Source organism: Artemia franciscana, chromosome 16, assembly GCF_032884065.1.
Source record: "Artemia franciscana chromosome 16, ASM3288406v1, whole genome shotgun sequence".
Classification (NCBI taxonomy): Eukaryota; Metazoa; Arthropoda; class Branchiopoda; order Anostraca; family Artemiidae; genus Artemia; species Artemia franciscana.
The window spans coordinates 35,820,214-35,838,156 of NC_088878.1; the positions used below are offsets into that span (position 1 = coordinate 35,820,214).

Consider the following 17,943-nt stretch of genomic DNA (forward strand, 5'->3'; position numbering starts at 1 on the left):
TCACAACTGAAAAAAAAACTTTATCGCCAGGAAATTCGGGCAATTTAAGCTTTAAATGACAAATGAAACCTGAAGTGAAATTTGGCTCACTGAGAAAGGAAAACGTAGGGTGACCTTGATAATGTGAAAAGTGGCAGGAGGGTAGCGTTTGCACTTGCAAAAACAGCTATTGAAACTGCGTCAAATCTGTCAATTAGATGTTCTAAAGTTGCCTGATTTGTGTTGCAACTTGCCCTTGAGGTCCTATTTTGGATCCACTGCGGTGGTTCCAGCATGGTTTTAAGAGCCACTGCAAAAAGCGGGCATCCAAATTTGGTAATATGCCAAATGCGTTACTTATATGGAAGTATAATCAAGGTAGATGGTAACAAATTTGTATTGCTAAGAATCACGCCCGGCTTTCTCGTGTAGAAGGATCGAACCCGTTCGAGATGAGCATCCGAAGAGAGTAGTGCCCGAAGGTGCGCCGAAAACTGGCGGCTTGCCGCTTAAAACCTTTCAGTGCGCAGTCGCTGCTGATATGGTCAGTGACGGCCCGACCATTTGAGACGCTTGAGAATCAAATATAATGCAAAATCAAATATTTAATGGTAGAAGCAAAAATTTTCGATCCTCTCAAAATATTTTTGTATATGCTCATCAACTATGGATTTTCATTTGTTTCTGTCTTCTTCGCTACACTGTAATATTTTCTAATTAAGAAGTTTCGATTAGCCATGATTTTCCTCGAATACCTTATTTATAAATGCTTTACTATATTCAAAAAAGCTAGCTATTCCACAAAAGCCTTAGAACAAGATTTCTACATATGTACATACTTTTTTTACATATAATTTCTGAGCACTTCTTATTCAAACTATGAAGTACTACATGTTTTTTTTTTTTTTTTTTTTTTTTTTTTTTTTTTTTTTTTTTTTTTTTTTTTTAATATTCGGTCTTTTTCTCGATTTGTTTTAATATAGGCCAGAAAATACAATCTTGGGTACGTGCTTGTCAGTAATACAAATGAAAGAAGTGGTTTTCTTTGTTGTTCAAGGTCGTGGCTCTTAAGTTTCCTGCTTACGGGTTGTGGCAGTGGGGATTTTGATGGTGGGCCTCTCATCTTGATTCGCTACCGGTTTTGAGGGGCCGCAAGCTCTTTTAGAAATCTAAAATATTTGTTTTCATAATAAACTTCTATTATTAAGTTAAACATATATAATAGTTATCGTTCATGAATCATCTTTCAATGAAAATATCTTTCAATGACTTATGTTTTACAAAACACGTTTTTAAACTTTTGGTTACTATTAGCCGCGGTTAATTCTGCACTAAATTGCAGATATTACTGCAACCGTGGCCAAAATTAATTTTCACTATTCTTGGTACTTCAACAACTAGTACAAAAACTTTAATCAAAATAATAACTTTAATCGTGAGAGATTTTGGTTCATTTTTCCGGCTCTAATGCTAGTCATTTAACTGAATGACAAAAGAAAACCACATAATGGTGTCGCAAAATTTAGTTCAGATAGTGCTTGTGTATCTATAGGAAGATTAAAAAGTTTTGATATTCAATTATTTTATTATTGGGTGAATATTATTTTTGATTTTTAGCTTTAAGGTAATGCCCTTTTTCAATACTTCAGTTTTTATTACCGAAGGATAGGTCATTAGCGTATCAAAAGTTAAGTAATAATAAAGTTATACCTACTACCAACAACTAATAGCAGCAATAATCCGTCTGAGGCAAACATACCTGCGCACTTTCCTCCTCCAGCTCAATCTATTCAAAGATATATGCTTTACCCTTGCCCATTGACTTCCGATTTTCTTTGAATCCGTCCTTGTGACCTCTTCCCACCCTATTTGGGGACGCCTATTTCTCGTTCCCCCCAGAAGCACACCCAAAAAGGAAAATCTTTGACAATATGTCATTTTTGTCAATATTTCAAAATATTGTCATTTGACAATATGTCCTAGTCATTTCGACAATGTTTATAGTCCTGAAAAGTTGGATCGAACCATGTTTTTACTGCTTGTTGATTGACATGTGGTCTGTCAAACTGGTACCTAAAACCTGGCTTTGACAATTCCTATGGAAAATATTTAACAAATCTTCCTATTCCTTTTTTAAAAGAGTATTGTATACCTAACAAGTTTTTATCAACCGACAGTAAGGAGCATCATTAAGACTTAAAACGGACAGAAATTATTATGCGTATGATGGGGGTTGCCCCTTCCTCAACAGTTCGCTCTTCACGCTAAAGGTTTTCTAGCACTTTAAAAAAAGAAACTTCTTTTAATTAGGCGACCCGTGTGTTTCAGGAGTCGTTAGAACTGGGACGAAATTGAAACTCTAGCGTAAAGAGAAAGAAGTTTGGGAGGTATGAAAATAGCTTAGAGGTATCAAAGGAGGTTTTGACTTAGGCTTTAGGTTCTGTGTTGCAAAGTTGCAAATGTCTACTTTTAGACTCTTAATGAAGGGAGATAGGGTTTCTCCCACCAGTAGAATACCGACTTGAAAGAGAACCAAGGAGCAATTGGGATATTTTGGCTTAAAAATATACATCTCAGGGTATCACACCCGAGAAAACTCCAAAGAAAATTTTTTCGAGCAACGTAGTCTTCGATGTTGAGTAGTCTGGTAGTTGAGCTGTTTTCGGCTTAAAATTTCCTTCTGACTTGTGTGAAACTCTAATAGTGGCAAGCAGGTCTGAAAGTTTGTAGGGTTGAGCTTTTTGGGGGTTGACTGGTCCAGCAACCCTGTTTAAACCTCATAGTTTATTTGGAATGGGCAAAAGTAAATTTCTTTAACTTCTTTTATTTTAGCTGTCAATTCTGGAAAAAAATCAATTAAGAAATAGACTAGAAATGATAATTTTGTGAGTTATAGTTCTAATTTTTGTCTTCCGAGCTACATGCAAATTTGAACATTTTTCTGACTGAGCAGCTTTAAAGTGTTTTTTTATGGAGGGGGGTGGACTAAAATTGTCAGGGGTTGATCTGGGGGGAGGACTTGTGTGGACACTCCTCTGTCCGCCTCTTGCAGTATGTGATATTCATGCAAAACGTACGACTTGGCTTCTTTTATTTCCACTGGAGCCTTGTGCAAAAAAAAAGATTCGAAATGATCACAAGGGAAACTAAATATTAAGAGAAACCTAAAATTTTCTCAATTTGTAGTTTTTATGACATTCTAAGACTTTTGAAAAAAAAAAATTTGTATGCTGGTAGGTGACCTTTAAATACTTAAAATACTTCTTATTTTTCTTTTTTTCTTCAAGTATAGCTTCCAATTTAGATTACTGAATGTAATATTTAAATTAAAAATAACTTGAAAATTGCTTCAGCAAGTAATTATTGAGTTAGGGTTCAATTAGGATTTTGGAGGCGAATGGACCAGATGTATTCGGTCCCATTCCCTGAAAGACAAATATATGTACAAAAAGTGTACCAATATGTACAATCTTTTTTACATGTGCATTAACAAATTTGCTACCCCGATCAAGAATCTTGTTCAAAGATAGATTCAAGGGCTCTAGAGACTATATTGCCTCTCTTTAAACGCAATAGAACGGCATACGCATAGCGACTAAAAACACTGATTGTAAGTAAAACATACTTAAAAAAATACGTAAAAAAATATGCAAAGTATGTGCAAAAAGTAAAATTTTGCCAGTTTAATTGAAATATAACGTTTTCCCGACTGCACTAACCTTTCTGCACAACTTTGATTAGCTATCTTTGGAAAAATATTGGCTGCACCCTTCCCCTCTCTTTTGAAAAAAACTTATATGAGTACGCACAAAATAGTTCACAAACTAGGCTCTTTTTTTACTAAAAGTCACTAACTAACATGGATTAGTTGAATTAACTGAAATAAGAATATAAGCTCTTTGTTTCCTTTTAACTAACTTTCTTTTACATCTAACTGTTTTTAATTTTTATCTAATCATCTCCAGTAATTCTTTTTTTAGTTTTTTCCAGTTATTCCATTTATCATCTAGTTACTTAAAGTTTGCGTATACAATTATTTCCACAAACTCTAATGACCTAATTGTTTTTGGTTATGAATATTTATTCTAATAATCATCCAATTGTTTGTAATTTTTCAAACTAATTATTTCCAAAAATTTTAGTTTGATTAAGGTCTAAGAAATCATCTGTGTTTCATCTAACTAATTTACGTGTTTTTCATTATTTATCATTTTATTTTAGATCAATTAAAATAGTATCACTTCAGAATTAAATATATAATTAATGAAAATGTTGTGACAAAAAATGCTCTATATTAAAAAATGTTATGTATAACCTATAAGTATTAAAGTATATATAAGTATAAGTATTTTTACTCACAGTCGAACTTTCGTTTGGAATTCATATACCCAGAGGACATTGATCCATCTCTGATACGAGTTGAAATCATTGGGCCAAACGGACCTGTACCTTGTGATCTTGAACTTGGTCCTGACGGAGGAATTGGAACATTCATACCCACTGATGTCGGCATGCATGAGGTCAGTAAATTTCGTTCTAGTTGTGCGATTTTTATCATATCAAAAAGAGAAAAAACATAGTCTTAGGCAACATACTATACTTAATTCTAAAATAACAGTACTCAATTATATTTGGTATATTTCCAGCAGTGATGGTCCAGATTTAAATTAGGTTTAAAGATAAGATTCAAGTGTTATTCATATCCTTTTCCGAAGGGTTTAATCTTTATCATTTTTTAAGAAACTTTTCGCTACTGTTCATGTATATATTACCGTGAATATCCGAAATCTGTTGAATTTTAACATTCACCGGTGAATTTCAACAAAAATATGATTGCTTGTTCTATGTCCGAAATATTTGTTAGAATCTTGCAGGTAGGCCCGCAGCTTTTTTATTTTGCCACATCGTCCATCTAAAATATTAAAGGGCTAATGGAATTCAATGAAACCTGTGAAAGCTTCTGTATTGAATTCCAGTGTGTTCTGAATGATCTATCTTACCGTATTATCTTCCTGGTACGAGTCTGAATTGTTGAGGTTGGTATCAAGTATAGGCAGCATCAAAAGCAGCTTTCCAGAAACAGACACCGTGCAGCAGAACCGCAGCAGACATTCTTCGATGTAGCTTTCCGGACACCGTGGTGGTTGCTGCAGTCCGTGTTTGTGTTTGCTGCAGTCCGTGCAGTGGTTGCAGTCCGTGGTGGTTGCTGCAGTCCGTGCCTATGTGTTTGAAGAGTGTCGAAAGGATTCCTTTCCTTCTGCCTGACGGTAAGCCTTCAGCGCAGGAATGATATTGAATACCATCTGCAGCAATAATATCCTCAATTATGCTATTTTGCCTAGACTGACATCTTTTGTTGGGTGTGCTTAAAGTTAGTAGATTTTACATATCTGCAGTCACATGAAAAGTAGTTTCTTTCGATTCGAATTTTTTGTCGTAGTTTTTTTTATAGTTTTAGCTACTATTACTATAGATTGCTCCTTACTCACAGTTCATTATCATGAACTTATTGGCAGTGGCGTAATATCGTAGAAATCCTGGAGGGGGGGGGGGAAGTTGGAACCGATTTTCCAAAATCAAGTGAAAATGACAGTGAAAACTGAAAAATCATCCATCTTGCACCATAAAGGTAAAGATATACTAAAGAAAACGGACCTGTTTCTGTGGATGTTTGAATTATGCAGGCTTATCTTAGTCTTGACAAGATTTTCGAAGAAACTAAATTTCAGCTGAGGGGGGGGGAGGTTGGAAACCGAGTTCTTGGAGGGGTAGTTGCCCTTCTGTGCCATAGCAAATTATGCCCCGCTTCTTGATTGATCATTAGTTTTTAAATATTCCCGTATTCAAGAGAAAACGGGGGAATGCAGTAGGAAACTCAAAAAACAGGTTATTTACATTTTCGTGCTGGATGTCTGGTCATGCTCCATTAATGATTTCAAAGTATATTTCTTATTTTCTTGTCAATATAAATATTTTCTTTTTTACGCTCCATAAATGTTAAACGTGTGAATATTTTGATTTAATATTAAAAAAAAGTAAAAAATAATTAAATTCGGGTTTAAAAACATAATGCGGTCATTGACCTTTTTAGAAATGCGATAAAGAGAAGGACAAATTGAAGAAAACAGAAGAAATAGTGCTTTCACTCACCTTCTTAGAAATGCAGTCAAAAGAAGAAAAAAGGAGAAAAGAAAAATATTGTACAATACCAAACACATTAGGATACTATAGACCACCAATTTAGGTGTATTAAGCGTTACTTGGTACCTCTTTTCTTCACGGGACAGAATGCATTTTAAGCCATCTATTGAAAACCTTTACAAAAATTTCAAAATAAAGAACTTGCTCATGAATTTAAAATATAGTTAGATAATATATGTAAATAGCTTGAAATTTGTATATATAACAAATCCGTTTATAATTAACACACCTTACAACAAGATTCTGAGGATATATTTATTGGTATAATGATGCATTTATTTGTTGTGACTAGAATGTTTCCTTTTCCTTATTTTCTCTATTATAAAAATCTTTTCGAAGTATCATTTTCTTTATAGGTGCATTAAAAAATTTCTATAAGAACGAATAGAAAAAGTAGACCTGAAATAGAATAATAGGAAAAATAGAAACATTATTTTACCTGGGCTTGGTTCTTAATGGCGACCACTTCAACAAACAAAGTCAATCACTCTTTAATTCTACTCCTTAACAAAATCCTATCCCCCCTCCTTAAGATAAGCTGTTAATACCAAAAGGCTTGTCAAACCAACAAAACAAACACACCTAGAACTAAACCTTAGAAACACAATGCCTAAGTAGTCTAAAGGTGTCTCAGAGTGTCTAAAGGTGTCATTTCAATAAGTTAATCATTTAGATTAATATTTTATATATTTAAACATTTATTCATATATATTATGTCAAATATATCATAGATATTATATATATATATATATATATATATATATATATATATATATATATATATATATATATATATATATATATATATATATATATGTGTGTGTATATATATATGTATGTATGTATATATATATAAATATATTTCAAACTTTTAAAACATATACATCTTAACATTTTAATATTAATCATTTAGATATGAGGAAAGTGTTGTTATTTATGGTATTTTAAATCTTTTCGAGGTGAGCTCCCTGCTGGTCTTATTCAATTATTTTTGTTTGTGTATTTTGTGTGAAATAAATCTTATCTTCTTCTTTCTATCTCTATAGTTTTCGTTTTCTTTTATAGCTCATTGTGTACAACGAAGATGAGCCGGTGAAGGGCTGTCCTTACCATATTCGAGCTGCACCGGACAGAGCAGAAAAAATTATGTTTTCTGGGTTAGACCCCTGTTCAGTGGGCTCTGTAGTGGAAGTTTCAGTAAGTACAACCAATTAGTAAAAATCTCCAACTCTATCCTTGTATGGTATTGAATACCCCTGGTCTTCGCAAATCAAGAAAAGTAACCTTTCAGAGGCTACTACAGAAAGAGATTGATCTGGCAAGGACATCTACAGGGAAACTTTAGTTAAAAACTCGATCAATGAATACGGGAAACTTATAATACGACTAACTTTGGTTCTTTATTGGGTTTAATGCCCAAACAAAATGTCTTGGTAATTTCAACAGTTGAGTAATTTTATGGTAACCGATAAATTTGGTGCATATAACCGTCTATCTTCAGTCTCATCCAAAATTGCTTCTACGAGTTTTGCCTGTTATTCAGAAAATTTGGTCCTTACGAAATATAAAAATAAACGTAATAGACTCAAAGAAACATACCAAAAAATTTTAACATATCAAACAAAAAAAATTAACACCCAAAAATATTCTTGAGATTAATTGACAGTTTTAAACCTATAAATATTTGATAGATATTGTTCGATAAACATGAATTGATACTTTGGATAAACTGATCACTAAATAAAAAGGCCAACAATGTCTTCAAACATGCATTGCTGTCATCACGAATAGTTTTAAGTCCATCCTAACCCCGTATACCCTTTTTAACTCTACAGGATAGGGTGGTTCCACGTATGTTGTATATAGCCTTATTTCTGGATCAATATAAGCTAAAAAAGAGAAAAAAATACACTATATATGGCAGTGTCCCCAGCAAAATTAGAAAAAGTGAAGAAAGCCAACTCCAATTTATATTTCAGTTAATGGCCGACAGTTGTGACCAAACAGTTACGGCGGACTTAGTATGCAGAAAATAGGAAACTATAAAATTGACTTACCTACTCTACCCTTTTTAAAATATTGTTCTTTTATCTTCAGCCTAGTACAAACCAAAGGTAAAATAATTTACAAAAAAAAATACAACAAATATTGTTAGTTAGGTTTTTGTAATTAATTCTGTTAGGTTGCTGAGATGCTAGATGGCGTTGTTGTTTTTCTCAGAAACGCACTAGAGTTTGTGCTCTAATTTTTTACGCCTACTTTGTGGCATGGAGCTTGAGAAAACTAACAGCAAAATCAATAAAGAGATAATTCGTCAGAAAAATATAGCGCTATTATTATAGCTATTCATTAAACATCTTTTTGTCCTGTTGATATTATTTCATGGTTAACTCATTACGAGACGTCTTTAAAGAATTGAACCTCTTTAAAAAAAAAAATCAGGATTCTTGTGACTCAGGTAGGAAACAAAATTAGCTTGGAAAAGCCAAGCGTAAATTTTGTAGCTCAATTGAGGGGGCCATTCATGCATCACTATTGATCAGAGCGAGGGTTTCTCCGCGCTGGAGGCTACTCTTCGAAGTGTGCTTATATTGAAGTCTTGTTTAGTTGAATGGTTGTATAGATCCTGACTTGTGAGATAGTAAGATTTTACCAAAGCTTACTTTTATCATCCTCGCCCAGGTAAAGTTTATAGAGAGAATAAGGTGTTTTAGTATAGATAAATAGTCTTATACTGTACGATAGATCGGTCGCAAGAGAAGATAAAGTCACGAGAATGCGCGAACTAAGGGTCTAGGTCAATTTGGTAGAATTAGAGCTGCGGTAATTAGAGCAGGATCGTTATGTCCCCCACTGCAGCCTCGAGTGTTGGGGATTTGTAGTGGTGCGATAATTAGAGAGTTTTAATTTTTCAATCTTTGTAGATCATAGAGAGAATAGGGTGTTTTGGTATAGATAAATGGTCTTATATTATATGAGATATCGGTCGCAAGAGAAGATACAGTCATGAGAATGCGCGAACTAAGGGTCTAGGTCAATTTGGTAGACTTAGAGCTGCTGTCATTAAGGCTAGATCGTTATGTCCCCCACTGCAGCCTCGAGTGTTGATAATTTGTAATGCAACAGAAAAAAACAGTAAGTAAGTAAGACAGCACTAGACCCTTAAGGTCCAAACCTGCGCTGCTGATCTCCATTTCATGGCCCTTCATCCAGGAAGTGTAATGGTTGGCTTGGGGCCAACCATCCTATGCTTTCACACACACTTCCTGCTTACCTTCCCCATATTTCTCCTGGTACCCATTTAGAGCTGGATCGGCTCTGACTGAGCTTACAGAGTCACGCCACTGACCCCCGTCCCAAACTGAATAACTGGTCACAACTGGGATTGAACCCGTGCCCCTTGGACAAAGAATTCCGACACCAGAGCGATTTGTAGTGGCGTGATAATTAGAGAGTTCTAATTTTTTATTTACTTTTGTAGATCAATTCTAATGGAGCAGCAGATAGTATACTTCAGGTAGTTGCAGAAGCACCCTCTGGGAGGGAGCTGCATTGTCCGGTAGATAGAGATGGCAATGCATTTATTACTACATTTAAACCTGATGAAGCTGGCCAATGGAGCATTGCCATCTACTATGATGACGAGCATATTCAAGGCAGTCCCTTTTCATGTGTTGTTTACGACCCGCATGCAGTAAAAGTAAGACATACATATTTTGTTGTTATACTGTGTTTGTTTGTTGTGATACAATATTATTAGTTAAAAAATGATAAAAACAAAAAATAGTGAAAAGTTAACAGAAAAACAAATAAAACCAACATTGAAAGAATTTAAAAAATTGAAAAACATACAGAGCGGAGAACCAAAAAACAATAAAGTCGGAAATTAGCTGAAATGAAAATTGAAAAGGCAAAAAACCTGATTTCAAGAGTAAGCCACTCACCAATACCTACGATAGCGAAGACCAATGCCACTCAATTAATATTAAATAAGTGACTGAATGGGTAAACAAAAAAGAAAAAATATTCACCTGGTAATTGAACGCAAGTAGCTACCCTGGGGAAAAAAACTATGTTACATGCTGTCGAATTTTAATTCTTTTTTTTTTCGGATATGACGGGTTAGGGGCACGTGTCTTCTGGTGAATGCGAAGTTGATACTGGATTTATCTCAGAGATAAATAAAGTATCAATTTCTGTTTATTACTTGATTATAATTTTAATATTATGTCCAGTCTTATTTGGTTATGTCTATAATTTTACTATTAAGGAGAACAGATAAATTTTACCCAGTAATTAGTCTCAAAACTAATATACAATCATATTAGTGATATTAGTACTAATATATTAGTAGTAATATAATATAGTACTAATATACTATATTAGTACTAATATTCTAATATATAATTCTGATGTATTAAAGATTTGCTTTATCTCTTTTAAAACTATAATAGAGACACAATAATGCTATGTTTTACAATTTTGAACGGTTGTAACGTCCGAATGATGGCTGTAACACCCGATGATAAGATGAGGATAGACCTGGTATTATAACCGTTCGGTTAAATGTCATATATTCCCTATTTTAATCCTGTATCTGTGATATTTTCAATAAGTTTAATTTGGTAACCGATACGGAGAAAATATCATTAGCATAATTTATTTTGGATGCTAAATGATCTAGAGATCGCTAGCTAGTGAGACACAATAATGTTATGTTTTACAATGTTGAACGGTTGTAACGCCCGAATGATGGCTGTAACGCCCGATGATAAGATGAGGATAGACCTGGTATTATAACCGTTCGGTATTGTAAAAAAAATAGTGGGAGTGCGCATAGTTGGCTGTATATTCATTCATCAAGGGGGAGGGGGGAGAGGTAAAGTGAAGTAATTTAATTGTAGGAATAAGTTGAATAAATATTTATGATTGTTTTGAAGTAGTGTCAGGATTTTGAAGGGTTTCCTTCAAATAATTCCCAGTCCTTAACTATTCCCTTACTAAATAAAGTCTATCTTTTGTGATATAGTTTCTACTAGTGTGTAGAGTGTATTCTTTTTTAGCTCTCAGGGCTTGAAGGAGCTGTGCCACAAGAGTCTTTTACCTTCACATGTGATGCAATTGCCGCTGGTATTGGCGAGGTACGCTTTGATGTTGTTCATCGAGGAAAATCAATACCTCATCAAAAGATTGAAATTAAACCTGGTATATACCGGGTAACATTCGTTCCTCCTGAGCTGGGAAAATACAGGATATATACTTATTTTAATGGGAGTGAAGTTAAGGGTAATTATTTAATTTTTCATTATATATTTTTTAGTTACAGCTGAATATTCCACCTTATCTTTGTACTGAAGATGTTACTTAGCAACGAATTTGCGACGCTTCGACTTTGAAGAAAAGACTTTCAATGTTCCTTACGTTTTTTCTTTATTCCAGGCAATTTCATTTGGAACTTTTCTTGAAAAGGCTTTTTTTACGTCTTCCACAAAAAACCTAAATATCGAAGAAATAAACGTTCAAATGTGGATACGTCCACATTTTACGACAGTGAAACCAGATACCAAAGTCTGGATATTTGTACCACTTATACAGCGACCATCATCAGTAGATATATGCTGATGAGTATATCTACTGATGTATATGTGGTCTGTTTATGGTTTGTGATGAATATGTGTTCTGATGAGCTTATATGATCGCTGTGTATGTGGTCGAAATATCCATACTTTTGTATCTGTTTTCACTGTCTAATAAATGAACTTATCCACATTCGAACGTTTATTTGTTCGTCATAGAAAGGCAGTGTGGTCCTGGGAGAAATCTAATTTAAGGTATTACGCCGAAAAAAACTTAAATATTTTTATTTATTTTTAATTCAAATAAAGTTTATTGTTGATTTTAGTTTGAAAAAAAAAAACCTAAAACACTGCTATATAGATTTTGCGACGTAGGCATAACTGTGTGACAAACATCCGGCACACCAAATTGGAAGTAAAGGAAAAGAACATATCTATGCTTTATCTTTCCAAGCCTATTTTGAATATTTTATTGATTATTTAAAGGCTTATATTGTTTACATATTACTTTTAAATCTTATTGGTGATCAGCTGAACTATTGTAAAAAATTGTGTTTCCTAGTCCAAAAATTTAAGCTGTTAAAGTTCCAAGGACAACCATACCCCAGCTATTTAAATATTTATAGCCTACAGACTTTTGCTTTGTAGGCTTAATATTATTATCGAATCGGTTTTCCTTTGCCATTAGGTGTTCAGATACTCAGAAAATTCCATTTTTTTTCAAAATTTGATATGTGTTTCTATTTTTTATTTTAATAAGTAGATGAATTGGGAGGCTTTGGCGTCAAAATCTTACTTGGGTGCCTCAAAAATATCCTTCTTGGCAAAAATAGTTTTTAAAGTACCAGTGTTAAACATGTCGTTTAAATTACCAACCAAAAACATTAAAATGAGAATATTTTAGTTTTATCAGTAAAAGTATTTTTTTTTGCACCTTGAACCCATCTTAAATCTATTCATACATGAAAGCTGCGATTTTTCCAAGATTTTTTCCAAATTATGAAATTTTTAGGGTAGGACTACGCTTTTGACAGTGTTGCAATGTTAAACCATGAAAAGAGAGTAGTAAAACTAAATATTTATATTTGACAACGCTCTTCATCCGCAAAAATTCGAATATTAGCAAGTTTTTGATTTTCAAGGACAGCTGCACATTCAAAGGACACCTGCACATTCGAAAGAAAGCTGAACCTTAAGGGGTTTGGTAGCACCTGTTTTTTTTTCTCTTATGTGTTACATACGTTTATCTTTTATTTTAAATTGGTTCTCGTTACTTCCAAAAGTGGATAACTGAATGTGAAGGTTTTTTCATAAAAATTAAGTTTTAGAATTTTCCTAATTTTTCAAAACATATTTTGTTTTATAAGTTTTTACTTTACTAATTCAAACGGCTAGATTTCATTTTCTTTGCCCTTGGTGGTTTAAATATTCCTTTTTTTTCATAATTTCTAGCTACCCAATAATTTTTAAATTTAAGCGGAAAAAATTTGTCGTACAAAAATGATTACAGGCAAATACAAATATAAAGTCTGAATTCCAATCCGGCTAAGCTCCTTTTTTTGTAAGTTATGGCGTCAACGTGTTCGATTGACTCTGAACATACCCAATCACAAAGAATACTTACCCGAAAATTATTATCAAATTTGTAAATAACAAAAGTGTTTCCGTCATCAAACTGTAGCAGAAATTAGATGTTAGTGTTAACCGTTGGCAGGATGTGTAGATTTATCACAAACAGCAAGGTTATGCATAAAAACAAGGCTTTAGCGCAGCCCTTAGATTATGTTGTCTACATACATCATTATAGTGAAGCCTGGTAAAAGAATGTCTCTATTTATCTTTTAATTATCTAATATTAATTTATACTTATAAATTAATTTAAAATTATAATCTTTTAATGAAATAATATACTAATTCGTTCTTTTTCTTCTCATTAGAAGCAAAATATCTTTTTTATCTTATATATCTATAATATATAATAGATAATATAACAGATAATATAATGTAATATATATATATATATATATATATATATATATATATATATATATATATATATATATATATATATATATATATATATGTTTATATAGTATATATATATATAATATATCTTTTTTATCTATTATATTATCTGGTATATCTTATATATCTTTTTCTTCGCTCTTCAAATTAGTGAAGTTTTCACTTCAGTAATTCAAACGGCTAGATTTCATTTTCATTGCTCTTGGTACTTTAAATATTCCTTTTTTCATAATTTTCTTCTTTTCTTACTTACTCTTTTTGTTTAATTCTATTGATTTAAATTACTTAACAAATTAACTTTATTAATTTAATCAATTTACTTGATTTTTATTGACTTAACTGATTTATCTAAATTATCAAAAATTAATTCTAATCAACGTCATTTAATTTATTTAACTCTAATTTGTTTTACTGTCTTAATTTTACTGATCAAGGAAAAATGTTTCTTCAAGGTTTTTTTATGAAACAGTATATATTGTAATGTGAAAGATTTCACTCTGCAATAGAGTAATGCTATTTAGGTATGATAAGTGCTGAAAACACGACTATATTCTTGTCACAGCTATGACCTTGAAAATAAGGTCTAAGTTTTTTCAAGCAGTAAATAGTTGCAAAATTAAAATGATTTAATATCACTTCGGATTTGCCCTTTAAAATTATGGTAACACCAGATAACAAGTTTACGTCTATTTGAGACAGGACCATCTTTTAGTTATTCATTTTAGTGTAAGAGGTAGTGTGGATTCAATGGGCAATGTGTTTTTGTGACCCTACCTCCTTTCAGAATATGAAATGTAAATGAGTATCTATCATGCTGTTCTTATAATAATTGAGTTAGAGCATAATCAAACCACCTCTTTTACAACCCTTAAGAGATTTTAGACTTTCCCAAAGTCGTAGCACAGAAAATCGGATCAAAGCTATTTCAAATGGGATAAAGCTGTAAGTTTGAAATAGTTCAATTTCACATTTCACATTTAATCCTTTCACATTTAAAAGAGTGTTACATTTGAAAGTTGGTGTCATCATTATGACACCAACTGGCAAACTTATCCCTGTTTATCCCTGTTTGATCTTTGTAGTTATCTGCTCTGAGATAATTAGAGAATTTGTAGCACAGAAAATAAGGGCAAAGCTTTTTCAAATGTGAGAGAGTCACAAGTTTAAAATAAATTAATTTTGTTTTAGGCTCACCCTTCAAAATGATGGTAACACCAGATGGTAAACCAGTGCCAGAGAATCAAAAGAAAAATAGTAGGCGTGACAAGAGTCCAGAAAAACTAGAAAAGAAAACTAGTAAGTATTTTCCTTGTATTATTTGAATTTTTAATGATTTATTGTACTTGTTTCATTTTTTTTTGTTACTGCTCAAAATCAGAGCTGTAATTTTACATTTATGATATACATCAAATTTATTAATACACACTGGTTAAAAATTAATAAATGTGATCATTTTAGTTTGTGGATTAATTAACATCTAATTTTGTATATATATATATATATATATATATACATATATATATATATATATATATATATATATATATATATATATATATATATATATATATATATATATATATATATATATATATATATATATATATATATATATATATATATATATATATATATATATACATATATATATATATACATATATATATATATGTACATATATATATATATATATATATATATATATATGTATATATATATATATATATATATATATATATATATATATATATATATATATATATATATATATATATATATATATATATATATATATATATATATATATATATATATATATATATATATATATTATAAATGTAGTGTCCGTCTGTTACATGACCGTTATTACCGTTACACGAGCTCAAATAATTGAGGCTCTTTTTAAATTTTATTAAATTGCTTAAAATGTAAAAAACTGGTGATTGCACAAACATTTCAATATATTTTGACAATGGATTAAAGCAATTAGAAAACCTTAAAACAGAAAACCAAAAGTTTGATGTTTAGTAGAAATTGTTAAAGTTTAGAATGCTTGCTGCTCAAAGAAAATTTGTCAAAGAGTTAATTAACGTAAAAAAGAAATTATTATTAAATTGCTTAAAATGTAAAAAACTGGTGATTGCACTAATATTTATATATATATTGACAATGGATTAAAGTAGTTCGAAAACCTTAATACAGAAAACCAAACCAATTTACGCCATCAATTCAATCCAAAAATGACATAGCGTTGCCGGGACCCAGAACACAAGGGACAATGAGAATTCATATATAGAAGCCTGCCGCGTGCCATGCTGGGGCCCGCGGGGACCAGTGGCAAAGCCGCCGGGACCCAGCACTGTCTGTGGTTAGAACACAAGGGACAATGAGAATCCATGTATAGAAGCCTGCCGCGTGCCATGCTGGGGCCGGGCGGCGAAGCCACCGGGACCCAGCTAGTATATATATATTACTTTCATTGATTGTAAACCATCCAAATTACTAGTTCACGCCATCTTAGTATACGACGTAGATATTTTCGAAGACCACACTGTGTTTTCATGACGAAAACTGAATTTTATCGAAGGTGGCACGATCTTCTTCTTCTTACATTGCAAAAGAAAATGCTGTTGATTTATAATGTTCGCGTGTCTCTTATGGATGTTTATATAAATATATACTTGTTTGGTCACATTGTCCCAATACATACGAAGTAGATGTTTTCAAAGACCACACTGCGTTTCCATGACATCCTCTTACAAAAAAGATCATCTTTCAAATCGTCTTAACATAAAAAAAAGCTTAGAACTATTAACCTTGAAAAACTCTTTGGAAATCAAAGTGTAAAAACTTTAAAACAAAAACTTGAAAATTTGAGAGAATAAAGTCGCACTGTTCTTTGGTAAAATTTGGTAAATTTCTGTTTAAATTTTCTAAAATTTTATTTCTGTTAAAATTTTGGTTCATTGAAATGTAAACAAAATCAAATGGTAAGTAAATTTTTAAAACAAAATGATGATTGCAACAATTTTATTTTTTCCAAGAATATGAAAGATGCCTTAAAACCAAAACTTTTTGAATTGATTGAATGAGCCATGAGCCATGAATGAATGAGCCATATCGCAGAGGTTGCTCCTTTAAATTAGGAATAATTTGTTATTATTAAATTATTATTTGTTTTCGTATTGTATTATGACATTATAATACAATCAAAGCTAATACTGTATAAGATAATTATCTTTCAGGCTATTCACCATTAAATGCGTCCTTCAGGGAAGAAGGAAAAGAAAATAGATTTAATTCCATTGATAGAATAAACAAGCGACCACCTGGTTCCCCTGAAATAAATGGTCACGAAGGTAAGCTCCTCAGTAAGCTCCTCAGTCCAGACAAATGATAATCGGGTATAATAAGCATGATAAGCGTATATAAAGCGTTCATTGTCATATAGGCTTATGTTTCTTATATGTGTTTCTTATAGGTTTCATATATATATATATATATATATATATATATATATATATATATATATATATATATATATATATATATATACATATATATATATATATATATATATATATATATATATATATATATATATATATATATATATATATATATATATATATATATATATATATATATATATATATATATATATATATATATATATGTATGTTTCTTATAGGCTTATGTTTTTATAGGTTTCTTATATATGTTTCTATATATATATGTTTCTTATAGGCTTATGTTTCTTATGTATGTTTCTTATAAGCTTATCTTTCTTATAAATGTTTCTTTTAGGTTTATTATATATGTTTCTTATAGGCTTATGTTTTTCCTAGGAGAAAGTCAACTGTGAACATTACAAAATTCAACGACTGTCAACACTTTACTTAGTCTGTGCTAGCGCGTTGATTTTATTCAGCAGCATTAAAAAAAATACTTGGAGCAAAATTTCGCATTTCTTGGCTCATAGAAACATCAGCTTTTCATCTTATTCGCGCTAAGTTTATTGCGATCTTAAAACTAATCATAAAGTCTGTGTAGCTCTTGATGGTAGTAAACAAGAGGGGTTGGTGCAGTGTTATTTTCTGTGTATTAAAATTTAGTCAGGTGATTTTAGTCAGCATTAGTTGCATGACTTTAATTTGTCTTC

The 17,943-nt window shown here is 31.7% G+C and overlaps 1 protein-coding gene across 1 annotated transcript in view; it reads left to right on the forward strand.

Moving 5' to 3' along the window:
- LOC136037396 (filamin-A-like) overlaps positions 1 to 17,943 on the forward strand; it is a gene marked incomplete in the record, with an annotated part of 335,049 nt that overhangs the window by 163,215 nt on the left and 153,891 nt on the right. The window contains 1 exon segment of the mRNA XM_065720141.1: positions 17,027 to 17,140. Coding sequence (XP_065576213.1) covers positions 17,027 to 17,140 — 114 coding nt within the window.